General features: G+C 39.2%; 1 protein-coding gene across 1 annotated transcript in view; it reads right to left on the bottom strand.

The window, feature by feature from the left end:
• Positions 1–22622, bottom strand: part of RANBP17 (RAN binding protein 17) — a 356127-nt gene that overhangs the window by 69333 nt on the left and 264172 nt on the right. Inside the window, exons 19-20 of the mRNA XM_018065634.1 lie at positions 13929–14032; positions 8151–8239 (exon numbers count right to left, since the gene is read on the bottom strand). Of these exons, the coding sequence (XP_017921123.1) occupies positions 8151–8239; positions 13929–14032 (193 nt within the window). The remainder of the gene's footprint in view (positions 1–8150; positions 8240–13928; positions 14033–22622) is intronic.

Here is a 22622-nt window from a genome sequence, read left to right as displayed (position 1 = left end):
ACTAGACGTACCTTTGTTGGTAAAGTAATGTCTCTGCTTTTTAATATGCTGTCTAGGTTAGTCATAATTTTTCTTTCAAGGAGCGAGCGTCTTTTAATTTCATGGCTGCAGTCACCAACTGCAGTGATTGTGAAGATTAAAATATAAAGTCTGTCACTGTTTTCATTGTTTTTCCATCTATTTGCCATGAAGTAATGGGACCAGATGCAGTGATATTAAGTTTTCTGAATGTTGAGTTTTAAGTGAACTTTTTCACTCTCCTCTTTCACTTTCATCAAGAGGCTCTTTAGTTCTTCGTTTTCTGCCGTAAGGGTGGTGTCATCTGCATATCTGAGGTTATTGCTATTTCTCCTGGCAATCTTGATTCCAGCTTGTGCTTCATCCAGCCCACCATTTTCTCATGATGTACTCTGCATAGAAGTTAAATAAGCAGGGTGACAATATACAGCCTTGATGCACTCCTTTCCCTATTTGAAACCAGTCTGTTGTTCCATGTCCAGTTCTAACTGTTGCTTCTTGACCTGCATACAGATTTCTCAGGAGGCAGGTCAGGTGGTCTGGTATTCCCATCTCTTTAAGAATTTTCCAAAGTTTGTTGTTGGCATAGTCAATAAAGCAGAAGTAGACGTTTTCCCGGAGCTCTCTTGCTTTTTCGATGATCCAGTGGATGTTGGCAATTTGATCTCTGGTTCCTCTGCCTTTTTTAAATTCAGCTTGAACATTTGGAAGTTCTTGGTTCACGTACTGTTGAAAGAAAAGCTTTGGGTAGCTTTAATCTACTCAAGGTCAGTTTGCTAAAAGTAGGCCCATGTACACTAAAGGAGAAATTGTCAAACATCCTCATCAATAGTGAGTGCATGCCTTGCATGCCTCTGATAAGTTCATGGCTGAGACCACCAGATCCTGGAAAACTCTGACTCAGCTCCACTGGTCCTTTACCCACAACTGGCCTCGTCTTTACCAAATGCACACAGAATATAATATTAAGCCCTAAAACTTCAGCAGGAAATACCCTTCCTATGCTACTACCTTCATTTCTTTTCTCTTTTCCTACTTGATAGCATGTTGAAGAGCAGAGACATTACTTTACCAACAAAGGTCCGTCTAGTCAAGGCTATGGTTTTTCCAGTGGTCATGTACAGATGTGAGAGTTGGACTGTAAAGAGAGCTGAACGCCAAAGAATTGATGCTTTTGAACTGTGGTGTTGGAGAAGACTCTTGAGAGTCCCTTGGACTGCAAGAAGATCCAACCAGTCCATTCTGAAGGAGATCAGCCCTGGGATTTCTTTGGAAGGAATGATGCTAAAGCTGAAACTCCAGTACTTTGGCCACCTCATGCGAAGAGTTGACTCATTGGAAAAGACTCGGATGCTGGGAGGGATTGGGGGCAGGAGGAGAAGGGGATGACAGAGGATGAGATGGCTGGATGGCATCACTGACTGGATGGATGTGAGTCTGAGTGAACTCCGGGAGTTGGTGATGGACAGGGAGGCCTGGCATGCTGCGATTCATGGGGTCGCAGAGTCGGACACAACCGAGCGACTGAACTAACTGACTGACTTACTGACTCTGTCTCTTTCTGATGTTTTCTAATATACTTGTCTTTGTTTCAGATGAAAGTGCTGAACTGAATCACTTCATATGGTTCCTTTCCTGTGTGTTACGGGTAGTGACCTCCATGGTGAGGAAGATCACGATTTTCTTCCCTGCTCTTGGAATAAATTTCAAGTTACTTGGCATGGCAAACAAGGTCCTTATCTGGTCCCTGCCTACCTGTGGTCTCATCTCTTAGTGCTCCTGCCCTTATCTATGGTTCAGCCATTCTTAATTCTCAGCAAATCCACTGATGCAGACTCTCCCTTGCCTCCATTCCTCTATATGCTGTTTTTTTCTGCCTAATACATTCCAAACTGTATTTCAGTATCTAGCTCAAGTTTCACTTCCCCTGGGATGGTGAAATTTTCTTTTTCTTTCTGTCAAAGGGCATCAGTCTCTTCCTCATCTAAGTTCACTTGAGCACTCTGACCACCACTCTTATAACAGACTGTATTATGGCTGATTGCTTGTATTACCCATCTGTTCCATTAGACAGTGAGTTTCTAAAGAGCAAAGACCTCTGTCTGCCCAGTATGTTCCTGCTGATTCCTATCTGTCCCTCATATTTCATCAGAGATGCTGATTATTCCAAGAAGCCTCCATGACACCACCCCTAATCCCTCCCACCTAAGAGTGTCTCCTGTGCATGGCGCTGGTGCCCTACTGCCCTTTGTGCCAGCACTAGCACAGCGCCTCAGCTCTCCTACCATATGCTTTCTGAGAGCAGTGCACAGGCAGTTACTGCATGCATGTACCTGGCACAAAATGGATTTCAGAAAATATTTGTTGTGGTGAACATGAGGTGTAGTGTACTTGATTAGACCTACCTATCTGATTCTTTTAAGCTGTGCATTTCACTTTGAAGCTTCAGGAAATATTTCACAAAACATTCAATGAAAATAAGCCCTCAAATACCTTAAGAGTGTCATGCGCCCTAAAAATGCAAAAAGCAATACTTTTGACCCCCTAGATATACCATATTAAGGCTGTATTTGAATATATAGAAACAATTTACTTAAGTATTTATTGAAGGCCTAGTCTATAAATGTCTTATGACTGTTAGACTCTCTAGAGACATCAATGAACCAAACATTAAAACAATCCCTGTCCTCATGGAATTTATATTCTAGTAAGATAGAAAATTAAACATATATATGACATATTAAAAAGTACTATAAAGAAAATAAGGCAGAGATAGGAGATAAGAAGTGTGTGTGCGTGTGAGATTTCAGTTGGATGAAAATGAAAAATACAAAATCAATAAACGACTACTCTATTTTGGCTATTGTCAGATAACTTAGTTTTATTTTTTCTATGGATTAGAAATCTGTTGCTTTTTTTTTTTTTAACAGATGGTAAATGCTATGTGCTGTGTACTGTGCTAGGGGCCAGGGATCCAGAGATAAGTAATACATGGCTTTTATTCCTGGGAATCCATGCTTCAGTATGGGTGACACACACATAATAGGAATGCTCTGAGTACCAAGATTCTGAAGCAATGTTGGAGGAGTACAAATGAGAAAATACTCCGCCAAGAGAACTGAGCACAAACTCAGTGCTCATGAGTGGGAAGGACCTGGAGCCTCATCAGGAGACTGAAAAGACCCAAATCTCAGAACCTAAGAATTTCATAAGCACCAGAAGTCCCTTTGCAAAGCATTCTTAAGACATTAGGGCCATCATATTTTTCAGAGCACACTGTATTCACTATGGGATCAGGCCTGGGGATATGAGAGGATGTTCCCTTTTCTGTGTGGAATGAGAGTGGGGCCAATTCTAATATGCTTCTGACAGAGGTGACTGCCACAGAGAAAATGAGTGATTACTGGGAGGCGGAGTCGAGGTCTACCAAGCAGGGAGGTTAAAGGGCTTCAGAGTGAGGGTCCCAAACTCAGATTACAGGGTGAGAATCAGAACCCACTCGAGGAGATTAATTTTCCAGTGGCCTTGTGAGAACTACATATATATGGATAGGAGGAAGACAGTGGGGAGCCCTTTGGTAGAAGTGGCACTGATCTAATTGCTTTCACCCAGAAAGATCTGTTCAATGAATTCTGAAGGTCAACACCAGATAAACAAAAAAGATTAATGATTTGTTATTGCCTTATAAGATGTTAAACATGAAAAGCTGGAAAGTATGAGGTTTGCTTATTGACGACACCCATCCATCCATCATCCATCCAACCATTTGATAGTTATTTACTATGTGCTGGACCTCAAGAAAGTAAAAGTTAGTAAGAATGTAATTCTTTTTCTCTGAGATTTCACAGTAGAGAAAGCATTCTAGAATACTAGAAGGCAACAAAAGAGCTTTTGTTAAAACTTTTAGGAGGTAAGAGTGTGAGGATGTGGTTCCAGAACAGAAATAGGCTGCCAGTTCAGAGCCTTTTGTTAAAGTATTCCCTGAATGTGAACCATCTATATCTTTGTTCATGGAGGCAAGTGCTGCTGGGAAGCCTTCTGGCAGATGCCTATCTATCCTTCAACATCTAGCTCAACTTTTTCCTCCCTGGGGAACCTACTTCTTGCCCCAAACACCAACCTCTTCTTCTTCAAAGTTCATATGGTCCTTGGCATGTGTCTGTTACAATACATTGATGGTTTATTAGTTATTTATTACAGCCACTGGATTATGAGCTTCTAGTGAGCAATCCACTTTACTCACTCTTATAAAAAGCAAACATTTTATTAATTTCTCATGCTTAGCACAATGTACTAAAAAAAAATACTGCAGAATAGCATATTTTCAGGATTACTTTCTTCCCTATTTCAGTTTGTCCAACACACTGCTAACTATTTTCTTCTTGAAATACAATTCTGATTCTGTTAGTCAATCAAAACTATTAATTACTTTATACCATCAGTGGAGTAAGTTTTTCAGTTCCTTAGCCTGATAGTCAAGGGTCCCAGACAACCTGTGTCCAACCATAAAATAAGTGGTATCTTTGACTAAACATTTTTTCCACTACTCTCCTTCCTAAGTCTGTACTTAGACCAACAAAAACCCTCTTGCTTCACAATTCCAATAGTCCAATCCTACTTATTTGCTAAGATTCAGAGAAATGTCTTCACCTTTACAGAGCCTTTCCTGATGCCCCAGATAAATGCAATCACTTTATTTATATTCTTTATGGCACTTACCATCTTCTATATTTTATTACTGTCATTTAGGTAGTTACCTAACTGACTCTATTAAACCATAAGCTCATTTTGGGGTAGGATCTAAGAAAAATCTACATCCCTCATGAATTTTAGCATAGTTAGAGAAATATGCTGGATAGGTGAGCAAATCGGATTCCTTTGTCTCATTCCATATTAGGGAAAGGAACTCACAACAGTGGTGAGTGTACTGACTTTGTGCCAGACACTGTACTAAGCCTATATATGCACATATATATATGCATACGTATCTGTGTGTGTGTGTGTGTGTGTGTGTGTATATTAGTTCACTCACTTCTTATACCTGAGAGATAAATATCATTAGCCCTGTTTTATGGAGCAGAAAACTGTGATTCTGAGACATTAAGTAATTTACCCAAAACCCCACAGGTTGTTAAGTGGTAAAATCAGGCCTGGAACTGTTCTATTTCAAAGTTGTCCCCGCCCCGGCCCCCGCCCCCTCACAAATCTCAAGGTCTTGACTTATCTTTGTATAAGATGTTTATGCATATTAATCAACAGCACTGATTGCATGACTGAAAACAGTGAACTCACAGATCAGAATTATGACAATTAAAAGAATAAGTGTGAGGAAACAGCATCATACACATACCTTCTTTTTAATTTTTTTTTCAATTTCCTGCTGGATTTTTGATACTTAGGTCTATGTATGATCTGGGAAAAGTTTAAACAAGGCGACTAAGTTCACTGCAAGGTAAGATGCTTTTCACTGTTACACTCTCAGTATAGGGATAAAGAAGTAGCAATGATTCGTCTTCAGTTCTCTAGTAGTGGCACAGTTTATCAACATGGTTGCTGTGTAGTTCCAGGCAATCTAGGCTTGGAAGGACAGAGTGATAAGCAATGTAGTTTGTGTACCAGTTAATGCAGTCAGTGTTTATAGAAATGCTTTTAAATTAAACAGCTAACCACTAAAATAGCATTTTATCAAATAATCACCATAAATAAAATGCTTTTTGACTTTAAGATGACATGTGCTCTTATGGGATGTTTCTTCTGCATGCTAAGGACTATACAGAAAATTAAAGAACACACATTTTTTTGTGGATAAAAGGCAAATAAACTTTCCCCAGCAGTAATGTGAGAACCATCACTGACGGTTTGACATATCAATATTTCAGGAAGAATAAATGACTTTCATATCTATGTTTTTTTTAAAATCATATACTTACTCATTTTTATATTACTAGAATACTTTGGAAAGAATCTGTACTTTATCACCTGAAACTGCTTAAAGTATTTCAGAATATTTTAATAAAGCTCTTTGAATTATCAAATAATGTAACTTTTAAACAAATTTTACTATTATTATAAATATTTGCTCTTCATCCCTTGCCCAAAGGAAAACTATAAATCTTGCCTCAACTGAATGAACACCATTTATCATATTCATTTTGTTGTCAATACAATTATGAAAAGCCTTTGGCCTTTTCCCAAGGAAGCTGATTTGCTACTGAAACTCAATTATTATAAGCAAGGCTGGTACCAAGCCACCTCGTGTGGCAATCTAACATAACTTCCTGCATAACTGACACTTCGCCCTCCGCCCCTGACCCTAATAACATCAATGTCTATGGGCAAAAGGAGGAGACAGTGGTTTCTAGTCCAAAACAAAACGTAAGTCTCAAGGTTTTCCCATTTGCTATTTTCTGCCATCTGCTGGACAAAAGTTTCATTTCTGATAGGTGCCCAAAAGAAGGAGCTAAGTGAGGAAATGAAAAGGGCTTAATTAAAAGTTAAATTATAGTATGTTCTATAAATTTTAGGCAGTACCAATTACGACAGATAGTTCTATTATTTGATGGTGAGGGGAACGTTCTTATCTTAATGCTTGGTTAAGATTGTTGATGAGAAAATGTGAAGCATTGATCGCTGGACATCCTAGAACTGTACTTGGTTTCAAGATAACCATCCATTTTAAAGTGCCAAAATGAAGTTTTAGTAATTTTTAAAATAAACTAGAGTTTTGCTTTGTGCGCTCCTATTTGTGTTTAGAGAAATGGCAGAGTCATGTGCGACCCATCTGTTCCCCACAACAGAGCTGTATGGCTCTCCATGTGACTCTCCACGTGGGCGTCTACAGTCCACACGCGCGCTCTGTGTGCTGGTGCAAAGACACGCTCGGTCTCTCGGTGGACGGAAAGTCTCATCTCTAACCCTTCTGCGGACACGCAAATCTGATGAGGTAGGTTTTAATAGTGAGTGAAAATATAAGCCAGTATTCAAAGTAATGTCCAACAATTTCTTTAACATGTGGAGATCTCCCTAAAATGTACCCCGATCCTATTATGTTTTTGCCATAAATGTGCCATCAGTTGAAGACTATCTTTAACAAGCTTCTTTTGCAATTTATGAGGGAGGTTTGATAAAAAGAGTTTGAAAAGAGCAACTGAGAAATAATGTAACTTAAAAAGGAAGTTGTTTAAGGTTACAGAAATCCTCTTATGCACTGATGGTTTCCTGTATTGAATACAAAGGCATGAAAACATTACGTTACTTATATAACTTGCCTAAACTATCACTTTCTGTTAAAATCAAACAGGATTCACGTAATACTGTTAAAACAATATTAATAGTAACATCTATGCTTACCTGTTATGTTCCAGACATTATATTAATACAAAGTGCACTGCCTATTTCTATGGTTACAATAAGCCATGATACTGGATGTCTCTTTTTTTAGATGAGGAAATTCAGAGAGGTGAAAAAAATTGCCAAAGTTCACACAGCAAATGGAGATCTAGGAATTCAAGCCAGGTCTGCCTAACACCAAATCCATGCTCTTTTTACTCATAACGATGAGGCATTTCTGTGGGGGGATTTTGTTTCCTTAATTTTTTTGCTGTCTTTACTAAGCCTTGGCAGTGGTAAATTCAAATTTTATATCACGTGAAAAATCCTAACCATTTAATTTCCCCTTTTCTTGTCCATTAATGTTTTCATGATGATGAAACACTATAGCATGATGAATTAATAAGCCTCAAAGAGAAAAAGTGAAATCAGCTCTGCTATTTGAAATAGAGTAAAAATCCAAATCCCTTAGAAAACGCCAAATGGTAGGCTTCATTGATCTTGATTTAAAGATGCTAGCCCAAGAACCCCGCAACCCCCGCATAAACAATCATTTGGGGATGTGATTTTTAAGTTGTCAATATTTAATGGCACCAAAAAAGTGACCTCTCGGAGCTGGGTCTCCAAGTGCTGTGCTCAGTTATCTGCACTGCTGCCACTGTGCTGTAATTTTTAGCTGATTACACATTAGTTCATTTAGCTTTGTTTCCTCTTCCCTACTGTGCCATACTATTAAACGAAAGCCAGGGGCCTGGCATCCCTCTGTGCACAGAGCTGGTATTGTCACAGTGTAATAAGGATACATCCAGTCAAACAGCATGGTGTAGCTGGTCTTTGTGTTCAGTGCAAAGGCAATCCCTCGAAGATCTCTTGCCAGCCCGATCAACATACGCTGTCAGTGGGAAAGAGACACAGTAATTGATTTTCACGTTAGCACAGAGCAGATGGAGTAATAATCAGGCAATAATGACCACATATCTGATTTTGATTCATTAGCTAAAATGTCTCGCTCAGATCTCTTTCTATAGAAAGCCATAGACTTTTTAAGCAAACAGACCATCAGATCTGCTGACCAACTCTGCTTCTTATAAATTGAGCTAAGTCATAATTCCAGTGGCATAGAAACATTTAGATTAACATTTTTTTTTCTGAATAATGCCAAATTAGAAAAAAAAGAGGACCAATAATTCCACAAAACAGAAATGTACAGGGTCTACACATTATAAAAACAAATCTTAACCACATTGGCTTATAAGAAATCAGTCCCACTAGGCAATATAGAGTCTCACCTGAAAGCACAGTGGCATTTAAAGATCCCTAAGGAATATTCTCAGCAACTTAGGACAACATAAAACTAGCCAGATGGCCTACTGGTACTGTGACACACCCAGAATGGCACTCACATTCCCCAAGCAAGGAAAAGAGTTCTTCAATATCAGAAGACTTGCATTTAAACCCAGCTTTACTTCTTAACTGTAAGACTTTAAAGCAAGGCAATTTATCAGTCTCAGTTTTCTCATCTCTTAAAGGGGCTAATAATGTCTTTCTTACAGAAGTAGAGTCAGGAATAAATTTATGTAAAAATGCCTAACAGGAGACTGATACATACATATGTGTTTCATAAATATTTAGCTTTAGGGAAAGCAAAACAAAAATTTGACTCTTAAATAAAAGCGATTTGATTTTACTCTGGACTCTTACTTAATTAAGCTGTCCTTAGGATGATGTTTGGGAAGAGAGAAAGAAAACCCATGAACAGATGCTAGAATGTCACACCAAAGAGTACAAATAAACATAATTGCAAAACAAGGGGGTGTGATAATTAAGATATGCAACTGTGACTTCTGAAGATACTGTTTTCAGTGGAAATACTCTGCTAGAAAATGGTCTCTGAACTTTTTTGTTTAGTCAGATTTTCTTCTCCCTCATACTTTGGTAATAAATGAAAATCTCTACAGGAGGGCATTTAAATTAGCATTAAGGATCTTGGAAGTGAATCCTGACCATCATTTAATGGCTAAAAAATTTCAAAATCGGAAACAGTTTATCTGTCACAAAGATCTGTAATTTTTGATTCCCTGCCCTCCCATGCCCCGTACCTAAAAGGTGACTCAATATAACTGGAAGTTTTTTTTTATAGGAATATTAGTTTTTATACTGCATAACAGCTTATAGAATGATGGTAATCTGAATTTCTGAATCTGTACACCCTGAACGTTTGTTTCTGCTTCTTTAAATAACTTATTCCTTTTCCTTTCATAAGCTTACCAGTACTTATTTTTCTATAATCGGCTAGTCTCTCTGTACTCGTCTCATATGATTGCTACTTTAAAAAAAAACACACACACACATTTTGCCTCTTATGGAACCCATTTTCATCACCTGGAACCTTTCTCCTCTTTCTCAGGAGAGCTTTCCATGTTTCTTGCAGCTTCCAGAACAAAATATGTCTTCTAAGAAGTCTGCTTTGAACAACTCTATTCTAATCCTCTTTGCAGTCTTCCTATCAAAGCGGCCTTTTCGGGCTCTATTTTTATTATGCACACTTACAGGTTACATGCTACTCTTCAAATAACTTTAAGTTTTCACATATACATAAGGTACTCACCATTCAACTCTAAACTGGCCAATAGGAAAAATGAGTTTCAGTTTGTGTCTAGTGTAAAAGGCTCTAAAAATATTTTAGACTATTCTTATTACACAAAAAGGTTAATGTTTATTTTATCACAAATTTTTCTTTCTTAAAAGATGCCAAGTTAATAGAAGGGCTCAAATTTATGAAATTATATCAATGTTTAATATTAGAAAACGTTACTACAAAGCAAAGAAAGCATATGACAATATAGTAACTATGTTTTTATTAGATTCAATTGAGCAGGAAAATGCAGTGTTAATGTGAGGAACAGATTTATTATGCTCAATTTTTTTATCTCAAAGCAGCAACAGTACTGAAGTAATCTATACAGATGCTCAAACAACACTAAAGAAGTACTTTCTTGATAGTCAGAACACACCCAGTTTTGGTATGAGACAAGGAAAGCTGTTAACTAGTTCAACCAGGCTACCAAACAGTCTCAGAAAGCAAAGGGTGATGTGACTGAAGTTTAGGGGAGGAAGAGGCACGGTTCACCATCTCACTTAAAACAGCGGGGAGAGGCTTATTTCAAAAGTCGCCTTTCTCCTATAGCTAGTCATACATGACTAGGCTGAAAAATGAGAGGTCCTTATAAAGTGAGGCTGCTTTGGGGAGTGGGCAGGTCTGGGGTGTCTAATCCTCAGGATCCTTTCTGGGATAGTTCAAGGAGAAACTGCTTGGCGTTTCAGCCTTCTGCATGGTGAACAGTTGTCTGTGTGCCAAGTGTGAGATGGATGGGCTGGGAAACAGCTGAAATGCGACTCCTTCCACCCTGACCCCCAAAACAGGGTTTCTAATGGAAAGTCTGACAGACCCTTTACTGTAGTGGCACTACTGGGGGCAGCTATAATATTATCCTCATAATTCTACTATATAATAACAACAAAGAAAAAGAAGGTGAAGGGTCATTGTGCTTTGTCTTTAGAATTAAGATGGCTGTCTTCATCCTTACAGCATACTCTTAATTCTGGAGACACATCTTAATAACCTCTAAATAGTTCCAACAAAAGAGCCGTGTCAGAGGAATGAGCAGGCCCCAAGGTGTTTCAACTGGAGTGTTTTCATCTGCCTTTATTGCTCTATCCCTCTCCAGAATTAAGGCAATAACCTGTGATAAATTATTCAGGAACTGCTACAGGGATCAAAGCAAAATCATTCTGTTAAAGTGCTGTTTGCAACATTTGGCACTTAGTGCGAAAACTTTTAATGTGCGCATGCTGAAAATCTAGGATTTTAAATAATTTAACATTGTGGAGTTTTTACGAAGGGACTAAAGATAGCAGGTTCCTATTTAACTGCTCCTTTTCCTCCTAGAAGTTTTCATTCATTTTCCTAAAACCAATGACGTCATGGCCAAATCAAAAATGATGCATGGGTAGTCAGGGTATTGGACTGCATTTTACTAAGGGTACAATTATAGGGGGAAACATTTACTTGAATGAACTAATGCTTTAGAGCCAGGGTTTGTCATGGCAGTTTCTTCCTTTTCCCCTTTACTTGGAAAAGAAAAACCCAAGACAAAAATTCAATGTTCTCTTCAATTTTATTAGGACTAAGTCAGAAAACAAAGCTATAAATTTAGGAGTTTTACAGCATTTCCTCCTCTCACAACCATATTTCAATTTGGCAATGTAGGTCCTTAATGTTTGTGCTCATCCTGAAATCTGCATTTGAAAAATATCTATAAACAGGGAGTTACAAAATCCTGGTAAGGGTTGCAAATTAAATGAATTTGGCAGTCCTGCGGCATTTTCATAGAGATATTTTAACAGCATCACCTCCTGTGGATTGGAATACTAAATACTTTATTGAAGAACAAAACAGTACTGTTTTTATCTTTAGTACTTGCAAAATGAAGTACCTGAAAGCACTTTTGCATGTATTATTTATTCATCATGATAGAAAAATAGCTTTAACCTAATAAATTACATTTAAAAGCATTTAGTGCAAAAGTTTTGTTTATGATAAAGCAACAGATTTAGTTCTTTATCGGTAGCTTAAAGCACCAAGTTTTCTTTATACAAATTAGACAGATGGTGCTTACAGTAGAATTTACTAAAGGTCTGTCACAACAAATGCAGCCAAGCTGCATATTTAATCACTGCAGAATCTTGTCTACCTGCAGCTGCCAACTGCTAATCCAATTTCCCTGATAAATGTGGCAAGAGACACGATCAGCAATAAAGAGCGTCTAACTCCATTTTCCTGCAGGGCGTCTTTTGATGAACATTTAGGGCGGAAGCGCGGAGTGCACTGTGTGGCCTTGGTCCGTGGCAGCTGCATGCATTCTGAGGCACAGTGCTCAGGTTACTCACTTAATTCTGCCACTATCATTACGTTGCTATTGATCTCAGTAGCTGTTGCCTACACAGCATTACTCTAGATGAAGCTGAATCAGGCAGTTATCATGCATCAAACTTGCTCAAAAGCCTGGAGATTTCCCCTTAATTACTTGTGATTTTATTTGCAAATACCGTTAAAGTGTAATCAAGCAGTCACTTTCCAGGGTCGTTAAGAACTTGCTGGTTTAGGGATATATCACTGGAACTCCATTAAAAATGACTCTAGGAAGATGGTTTCTATCAAACTAGATGGGATTACATCAAAATGGGCTTAGAGTATAATGAAGTCTTCAAATGAGACAAATGTAATTTTTAAAAAGATACTCTTTTTCAATCTTACTGCTTCTTTTCTGATATAAAGGGCAGAGATAACCACCTTAAAGTTGCAAAGATTTATTTTTGGTCATTAAAAATATTTGGAAGACAACTGAAAGATAAAGCTAACCTGAGTAGAAACTCTGGTGAAGAATTTCAGCAACATTACAAAACACAGAAAATCACTAAGATCTTTTTTTACTTTTAAAATTCTATGACAATTGCATATTGATAAACATTCATTTCAAAAACTCTACTTCAAAATAAAAGGTACAGTGTTTAGTTAATTATTTTTTAGTAGAAGAACTACACTAAACAATCACCAAAGGCCACCATTCTTCTATTTGGCTTCTTAGTGCTAATATTTCCTTTTGGTAGAGAGAAGAACTGTGCAAAATGATGGTCAGTATTTTCACTGTATCTCAAACAACAGTAAACATGATTCAAGTATCAGCAGCAAAGGTGCCTACATTATCGGTATATATTCATTAGTCTTTTAAGAATACTAACCAGTGTCAGTCTATTTAAAATAGCCCTGATGCATGAGAATTTCAGAAGACGTTACTCCTATTTAGCAGATCTCGTGTTCCCCATCCCCCATATTAAAACATGGGGCTGTGTTGTCACAAACAGCTTGCTACACACTTAAGGATTTTACTAATAAAACATAATGTTGTCTTAGATATTATGACTGTTGCCACAGCTGAACTGACTTGTCAAATCAATCCTAATATGGCTCCCACAGGCACATAAAAACCTTATTTAGCTATCAGTTATCCTAATCACTTTGTTCAGTTTAAGAACGCAATACTTCAAGACCAGCTCCTATTTATACATATATGCCTAGCCATTTAATAAAGTCTTGATTTATATAAATTCTTGTTCTAAAACTATTTAGAGAGGTGGTGTTTTAGCATGTGTACATTTGCGCATTCCCCCATATAAATATGTTGAACACACAGTGCGGGGTGGATGAGGGAACAGGGACATCTAGAGTGGCGTACTCACGAGAGATGTGCTTTGAAAAGATGCTGCCATGGGGGACAAATGCGTCATCTAATCATAAGCTGACTATCTGCAACCATTTGATAACCTCAAAGTCCATTTGTATAAGAAACTAGAAAAGCACTTACATGAAAAGTACACCTCGAAGACTCGTGTACGTGGTAAATTAAGACTGATGGGGCACGAAGCACACGCAAACACGCAGACCTTTTTCTGAATTTAGGCCTGGATTGTGTCCTAGAATGAGCAAAATCACCTTTTCCCATGTTTGGAAACAAACCCACCTTTACATCTTCTTGTTTAAAGTTGTTGTTGAATATCTGTAATACTGTTTCGAAAGAGACTGTAAGAGGCAGCATGAAATTTTCAAATTCATCCTCATCTTCGCCTATCAGAAAAACAAAAGGGTCATCACGGTTTGAAATGCATGCTATTGTGCATTAGCCTTCACGGTGAGTGCTTTATTCAGGCTCAGAAATGCTCTCGAGAAGGGGTCAGCCTGCATTCACATCCGTATCACAGTCTGTGCTTTGGCTCATTGAATATTCTGGTGTTTTGCCTTCTCTTTTGCACCAAATGAAATAGCAAAATTACTTACCAGCCATTTTTTCCTCTGGCTCTTTATTGGATCAAACAGACTCATGCCCCAGGCACCTCAGCCTTTCAGCTTTTAGGGCCCCCAGAGCTTCCCTAATGCCTCAAGGAAAGCCCCTTTCAAAGCCTCAGAGAACAGGGTCTGTTTCCCTTTTCTCTTTAGGTGCCAAGGCCCTAAAGGACTCACAGACTCAGGTGCCCAGATAGTGCTAAGTTATTATTCGCTTTTATTTATGTTCTTTTTTATTAATTTGTTAAATAGATGTCAGGGAAACAGGATGGGGTCCTGCCAAAACAGGATGAGGTCCCTCATGGGTCATTATGATTTTAAGTACATTCTCCGTGAGTACACTTCTTTTTGCAATAAGCTTCTTTTTCTTTTTATAAAAGCGGGAAGAGACATTTTCTACTGTTTTTCACTATGAAAGTAGAATCTTCACTTAACATATGGATATGCATAACTGATAATTTACATTCTATCCTTCACAAGAGTGGGTTCCTTCAAATGAGAAAGTTTACTCATTCATCCTATGCCACAGGGAATTGTGAGCCCCACTTTAAAGATGAAGAAACAAGCAGAGAAATGTTAAGTGACTTGCTTAACGTAGCATACTTAGCTGGAGGTGGAATTATACTGTCTAGATCTTGTGATTTCTGTGCTATCATTTTTTAAATAGACAGAGAGGAAACAAGATCTCAGAGAAGAACCCAGTGGATCTCAAAGTTTGGTCCCTGCCCTAGCAGCATCAGCATCACCTGGGAATTTGTTAGATATAAAATTTCAGGTTCCGTCCCAGATCCAGCAATTTTTGTTTTAAGCAGCCCTCCAGGTAATTTCCATTCAGTTCAGTTCAGTCGCTCAGTAGTGTCTGACTCTTTGCAACCCCATGAACCAGAGCACGCCAGACTTCCCGGTCCATCACCAACTCCAGGAGTCCACCCAAACCCATGTCCATCAAGTTGGTGATGCCATCCAACCATCTCATCCACTGTCGTCCCCTTCTCCTCCTGCCCTCAATCAGGGTCTTTTCAAATGAGTCAGCTCTTTGCATCAGGTGGCCAAAGTATTGGAGTTTCAGCTTCAAAATCAGTCCTACCAATGAACACCCAGGACTGATCTCCTTTAGGATGGGCTGGTTGGATCTCCTTGCAGGTAATTTAGATGCATGCAAATGTTTGAGAAACACTGGCCTACATGTTATTCTACAGATAAGGAGGGTGGACATGAGCTTGAGCAAGCTCCGGGAGACAGTGAAGGACAGGGAAGGCTGGCATGCTTCCTGGCAGTCTACGGAGCTAGAGAGAGCTGGACATGACCGAGTGACGGAAGAGCAGCAGCAGGAGGGTGTGGTCCAAGGCGACACACACGGAAAATCAGCGGCAGGATCAGGACCTTTTGACTCTTCAGGAGTGGCTGATCTGGCTTGACCCTGACCTTTGGTGACTCCTCTTTCCCCTTTAAATGTATACACTTTGTTTCTGGAGTCCCACAGATTCAGGGACTTTGCTTTGCTGACAAAGAGATGTCAAAAGGCCGATGACTCTTTCCTAGTATGCTGTTTAACACAAGGATAGGGGTACTAGGTGAAGGGAAACCAAATTATAGCGACCTCGAGGTACAATGGCAGTGCGTCTGACTCCAGATTAAAATCTCCGCTCTGCACAGTTGACTATGCAACCAAGTTACTCCTCTCAGACACACCCTCTGTCAACTGGTGCTAACATTAGAGATCTTTACAGGAGCTAGTTTTATTTGTCAAAGCCTAGGTTAAATGATAGCTTTCCCAATGTCTGAATCAAACTCCCCTTCACATACTCTCTAAGATTCTACTGCAAGCTTTCCCACCTTCCTCTGGGTTCCCACAGCATTTTGTTTGATTCTTTATCGGCATCTGTCAGTCTGATGGGAATGGCAGATATTTTGGCAGATAGCTAACCCTAACACTAAAAATACCACCTACAGCATTCCACCACTACCACCATTAGATGAAGATACTGTGGGGGTTAAATGAGAAAAAATTTATAATGTGTGTATGTAAATGATCAGATCTATCAGCCTACAAGGACAGTATCTCTGGCTTTGCTCCTGGAGAGCCGAAACTGCATCTTTTTGCTTCTGTGTGGAGGAGAACGATGTAGGTAAGACACGGTGATAAACAGACCCAGAGTCTGGCTCCACTATGTACTTTTCAAGTATGGACATTTGCACTTTGGGTCTCAGTTTTCTCACCTATAAAATAAGAAAGAACAGCTATCTTTGCAGATCACTGTGTTTACTGAATGTTTTCGCACACACACAACAGACGATGCACCTGGAACAGAGCCTGGTGTGTATTAGGGAAGTCGTGCATGTGAATGAAGAGAAGCTGCTCAGCTAAAGGTCAGTTTTAGAAGCATCTTATTTTCTTAACACCAAAGACAGAAAAAATACTGACTGGAGTAAACATCAATTCCTTACATACATAATACATTATATTTAAACTATGTAATCTCACCCTTCTAAAGATGGGATTAATGAGATCAGTGATAATGATCACTGCAGGCAGACAGGGTGCTGAAAAGAATGGACGCTTTGAAAGTTCCATGCTTGAATCCTGGTTCTGTCAGGACTAGCTGTCTGGTTTTGGATAAGCCCTCTCCACCCATCTGTGATCAGAGACACAGCGCCCACTCCTCACGGGCGGCCGTGGGGCTGAATGGCAAGGCGCCTGCGTGCGCTGCTGCTCAGGGTCTGGCACTGACCGACAGCCAGGCACGGCTTGCTGTTTTGAGCGTGACACGAACTTGAGAGAGGTGGTCGTGGTGGTCAAACACAGTGTGACAGTGAGGTTGCCAGCCCAACATCCTTCCTCTGGGAGCAAGGTAAGGATGTTTACTCAGAACAAAGAAAAACTCAGAACTTGGAACATTTAAACCCTTCACGTAGTAGACTGAGTTGCAGATTAAAAAAATTCCTGACTATCTCTTTCCTCGTCAAAGTTTGAGGCAAGCAAGGACGTTAGGAGCATAAGAGAAAGCCATGAAGATGCAAATACTAAAGAAAGCAATGTGAGCAGCAACTCTACTTACTGTCACTTCCTCAGAAAGGATTTCCCAGACCGCTCTACCCAAACAGCACCCAGTGGGTGTCCTCCACCCCCACCCACCTGCCAACCTCCTAAACTACTCCACTTTTCTTATGAGACTTACTATCACTGGCTATTAATTTGCTTATTTATTCACTGTCTTTCCTACTAGAATGTAAGCTCCTTGGGGAAGGAACCCAGTCTGTTTTCATCATAACTGTATTCCCAGTGCCTAGAAAAGGGTCAAGAATTTGTGTAGTGACTGGATAACAATAGCTATTTCTTGAGTACGTACAATTGCAGCCAATGAATCTGGTACTTAATCTACTTAACAAACACCTATGTAGCCTTTATTATCTTCAAAGCACGGTTACGTCAATAATGGTCACAACAATCCTATAAAGTGGTATGATTATTTCCTTCAATTTAATGTGAACAGAGAGGTTGAAGGAGTTAAGCAGTTTGTCCATCATCTTCTGGCTGGTAAATGTCAGTGAACCACAGTCTCCAATTAGTTCTGCTTTACTCCCCAACTCTACTTCATGTTCTTCCCCTCTATGTCTCCGACAGGGTGGAAGGGGTCGGAGGTAGGGACTGAAATCAGGGTCACAAAATCTTGACTTTGCAGTTGCATGAAATTAGAAGAGGGTGAAGAACAATTAATTTGGTTCTGATGAGAAAAAGGGACTCCTCCACAATCACTTGAGTTTAAGGTGGGCAAATGAGAAACATTGGTGCATTATTCCCACAGAAACATTTATGTGTCAATTAGCACTGTTCCTATTATTGCAATGATATGTTGCATCATCTCAGCTGGAAAACTGGTCATTTTTGTTTACTCATGTGAAACACTTTATTCATCTATTAAAGATGTTTCCCCATTGTGTTACCGACGAAGGTTTCATTTACTGTTTTACATAAGAAAAACAGAAAACGTATTCTTACAACTTCAGTTTCAAGTATGCAGTCACATATTCAGTATGCCAAATCGACATGTGAACGTTTTATGAATAATAATGGAAGCTGCCAGTTTCTTTTTTCTAACAAGACAAGGGCTCAGACACCAGCATAATCTGAGAGGTTGATATGTCAATTTATAGGCTACTATTTTCACTGGCATCAGGAGAAGTAAATATTAACATAACACTCTAAGTTCTCAGTCATGCATAGATCAAAACAATATTCCTCAGGTTTTAGGGGGATACCTAAAGCTAAATTCCCTCTACTGGATTTCCAACAGAAAGTCACTCATTTTTGAATTTCAATTTTTTTTCCTTCAGCGAAGTCACATTAAAATACAAATAGTAACTATTTTAGTATGTTGGCTCTTAGATATTTTATTTATAGGATACTTCATTTGTTATTTTGTATAATTTAAAATCTAGATTGGTGGGAATGTAAAATGGTGAAGTAAATATAATATGATTTAGCGACTGTGGAAACCAGTTTGGTAAGTACTCAAAAAGTTAAAAACAGAGTTGTTATATGACCCAGCAATTTTATTCCTAGGCATATGCCCTAGAGAACTGAAAGCATATGTCCATACCAAAACTTAACATACGAATGTTCAGAGCAGCATTATCAAAATAGGCAAAAGGTGGAAACAACCTTACTGCTTAGCAACTGATAAATGGATAAACAAAATGTGGCATATCCACACAATGGGATATTAGCCAAAAAAGGAATAAAGTGCTATAGATGCTAAACATAGATGAGCCTCAAAAACATCATGGTGCATGAAAGAAGCCAGATACAGAGGTCACGTATGTGACTCCTCTCATACTAATGTCTAGGACAGGCAAATCCATAGAGACAGACAGTAGATGAGTGCCTCCCAGGAGCCAGGGATCATGAGGAGACACTATTATAGGTGCAGGGTTTCTTTCTAGGGTGAAGAACATATTCTGGAATCAGATAATGGTAACAGCTGCACACTAAGTGAGCATTCTAAATACTACTGAATTATGTACTTTAACAGGATGCATTTTGTGGTATGAGAATCTTAACATGCACTACCCCCCCATAAAAACTACCAACACCAAATATCTGGGTCCCCCCCTTATATGTAAACAGTGAAACTTCTCATTTCCTCAAATTCAAATAGTAGATAGATTACTGGGGAGTTGGGGGAGTGACCAAGGAGAAGCAAGTAACACGAATACTTATGGTAATAACAAACGATGGTAGCCAACAGTTACTAACTGTTGTACTGCCTGAGGATTCATTCTATAATATGTATTGTGTGAAATACTTTGGTATTAGAGATAAGTAGGAATGGTAGGCTGAATAATGACCCTCCAGAGATGTCTACATCCTAATCCTTGGAATCTGTGAGTATGCGACAAAAGAGAATTAAAAGACTGCTAACCAACTGACTAAAATAGGAGATTATCCTGGGTTATCCAGGCGGGTCTCATGTAGTTGCAAAGGTCCATGAGCGTGTTGGAAGCAGAAGGGGGAAAACCAGAGAGATGGCAGAATGAGAAGAATTTGATGGACCTTGGAAAAGGAGATCGTGGACCAAGGAAAGCAGGTAGCCTCTAAGTTGAAAAAAGCAAGGGAACATAACCTTCCTCAGAGCCCACAGAGAGGAACATTGCCCTGCTAACACTGATGGTAGCCCTCTGAGACCCATATTGGACTTCTGATCTTCAGAATTATAAAATAAATTTTTTAAATATTTAAGCCATTAAATTTGTGGTAATTTGTCAAAATAGCCCAGTAGGCTCCTTTGTTCATGGAATTCTCCAGGCCCGAATACTTGAATAGGTAGCCAGTGCCTTCTCCAGGGGATCTTCCCAACCCAGGGATTGAACTTGGGTCTCCTGCATTGCAGATGGATTCTTTACCATCTGAGCCACCAGGGAAGCCCCAAAACAGTAACAGGAAACTAACATATCAGTAAAGATCAGGTCTAATGCCATGAAGCTCTTAATAAGGATTAAGAGGAGGCACAGAATGAGACACAAAGGCAGTGAGTGAAGAAGTAAACAGCTGATCCTCCACATCCGTAAGTTCCACATCCTCAGATTCAATCTACCAGAGATTAGGAATATTCAGGAAAAAAAAAATTCTGTAACGGTCCAAAAAGTAAAACTTGAATCTGCCATGGCTGCCAACTATTTATATATCATTTAGATCATATTAGGTATTACAAGTAATCTAGAGATGATTTAAAGTATACAGGAGGATGTGTACACATTATTTGCAAAACTATGAAAATTTATTTTAGGGACTTTAGCAAATGCAGATTTTGGTACTGGCTGGGGATGGTGGTCCTGCAACCAAGGCCCTGTGTCTACTGAGGGATAACTGCAATCTGTTTAAAACCAAGGACCAGCTTCCCTGGTGGTCCAGTGGTTAAGAATCCGCCTTGAAATGTAGGGTACCACCAGTTGGATCCCTGGCCGGGGAAGATCACACATGCTATGGGGCAACTAAGTCCGCGTGCTACAGCAGCTGAAGTCCACGTGCCCGGAGCGGTGCTCCGCAGCGGCAGCAGCCATGTGCTGAGAAGCCCCAGCGCAGCAACCAAGACGCACGCGCGTGTGCTCGGTCATGTTGGACTCTTCGCGACCCCATGGGCTGTAGCTCAACAAGCTCCTCTGTCCATGGAGAGCACATGGCTATTTACTTCTCCAGGGGATCTTCCCAACCCAGGGATCGAACCCACATCTCCTGCATTGGCAGGTGGATTCTTTACCACTGAGCCACCTGGGAAGCCTGGCAATGAAGTGCAGCCAAAAAAATAAAAAATAAAAAAATTCAAAACCCCAAGTACCAAGGGTAATATCATAAAAGAGCCAGTGACTTCTACAGATCTAGGCCCACATTATCTGCTGTTCCCCACTACTTTATGAGGATAGCACTTCCAAAGTTATTAGAAAAAGGCTTGAGAAATGTGCATAGCTAGATTTAACTTGGGCCCAAATTTGGTTTGTCAGTTTCCCTCTAAACTACCAAGGAATTTTAGTTGGCTTTAAAATGACTTAGGGGTTTGGGCAGGATGTTTTAGTATCAGTCAGGAGAAGTCATCAGCTGCACTGATGTAGAGCAGCTGCATTAAGGGTATTGGATTTGCCTCATTTTGAGATCCCAGTGTCCGTCAGTGAATGCCCCTAACAGTGCATTCAATAAAATATTTGTCATAATTAATTAATATATACTGAGTGCTTGTTTTGTGAAAGGAATTGTTCCAGGCCCTTTCACACATGCTTATCTTATTTAAACCACGTGCCAGTTCTCCAAAGTAGGTATCTCCATTTAATAGATGAGAAAATTGAGGCACGCCTTAATTCTTTTCCCTAGGGAACTAGAATGTTTATTTTAGTTCCCAGGAGAAAAATACATTGTCTACAGAAGATTACTTATTTCTTTTCTAAGAAACCTATCCTAAAAATTTCTCCCCTGAAGCATCTCATTTCCTGGGGTGCTCTGGACTCTACCCTCAAAACCAGGTAAGTTATTAAAACTGGATCTGAATTTAATGGGCTGCTTTCTGCCTACAGGGCCAGCTAATTAGTCTTAATTATCTCATTATAGATTCTAAGTATTTCCAGCTGCTTTTTTACCCATTACTGCCCACTCCCTCCTCAACCCCAACAAATGTCTATTTCCCAGACAGTCTCTGCCAAGTCATGGACACAAGTGATAGACGTTGAGGTATCCTTCCTATCTATCAGAACACTGACAATTTCTGATCAAGCTTCTCACTTACTAAATCCTCCGGGGATAGCTATCTACTTCTGTGTCCTTTTCTCCATGAGAAGAAATATGCTTTAGCCAATTATAAGACATAAGAAAAAATTTCAAAAACTACATTTGCCTTTCACTGACCACAGAACTGTAATATACCAATATAGGAGAAATAATAAACATGAATCTTATCTGTTTAGATAGAAGTTTGGAAAGTAATCCCTTCTTCCCTCCAGCCTCAAATCAATCATTTGTCCAAGTAGTTAAAAAAAATGAAGAAGAAAAGTTACATTCCCTAACTGATTTGAGAAAGTGACAGGCAAAGGAACAGCAAAAGTAAATATATGGTCAGAGGGCTACAAATTATATGGCTGACCTTGGGCAAGTCATTTAATGTCTTTGTATCTCATTTTCCTAACAGATAAACAATGCAATGATACCTATTTCATGTAGGCTGTGGTATCACATAGGAAAATGTATGTCAAATGCATAGCAAACTATAAATTTGTAAACAAATGTTAGTTATTATTAATAAAGAAAAGGAGTTTCCTCTGTATTTTCACTTCTTTCTTTAGTAGCTATTTCTAGAATATGCTTCCAATCCCAAAGAAAGGCAATGCCAAA

Source organism: Capra hircus, chromosome 20 (genome assembly GCF_001704415.2).
Source record: "Capra hircus breed San Clemente chromosome 20, ASM170441v1, whole genome shotgun sequence".
Taxonomy (NCBI): domain Eukaryota; kingdom Metazoa; phylum Chordata; class Mammalia; order Artiodactyla; family Bovidae; genus Capra; species Capra hircus.
This window is presented reverse-complemented; position numbering and strand designations above follow the sequence as displayed.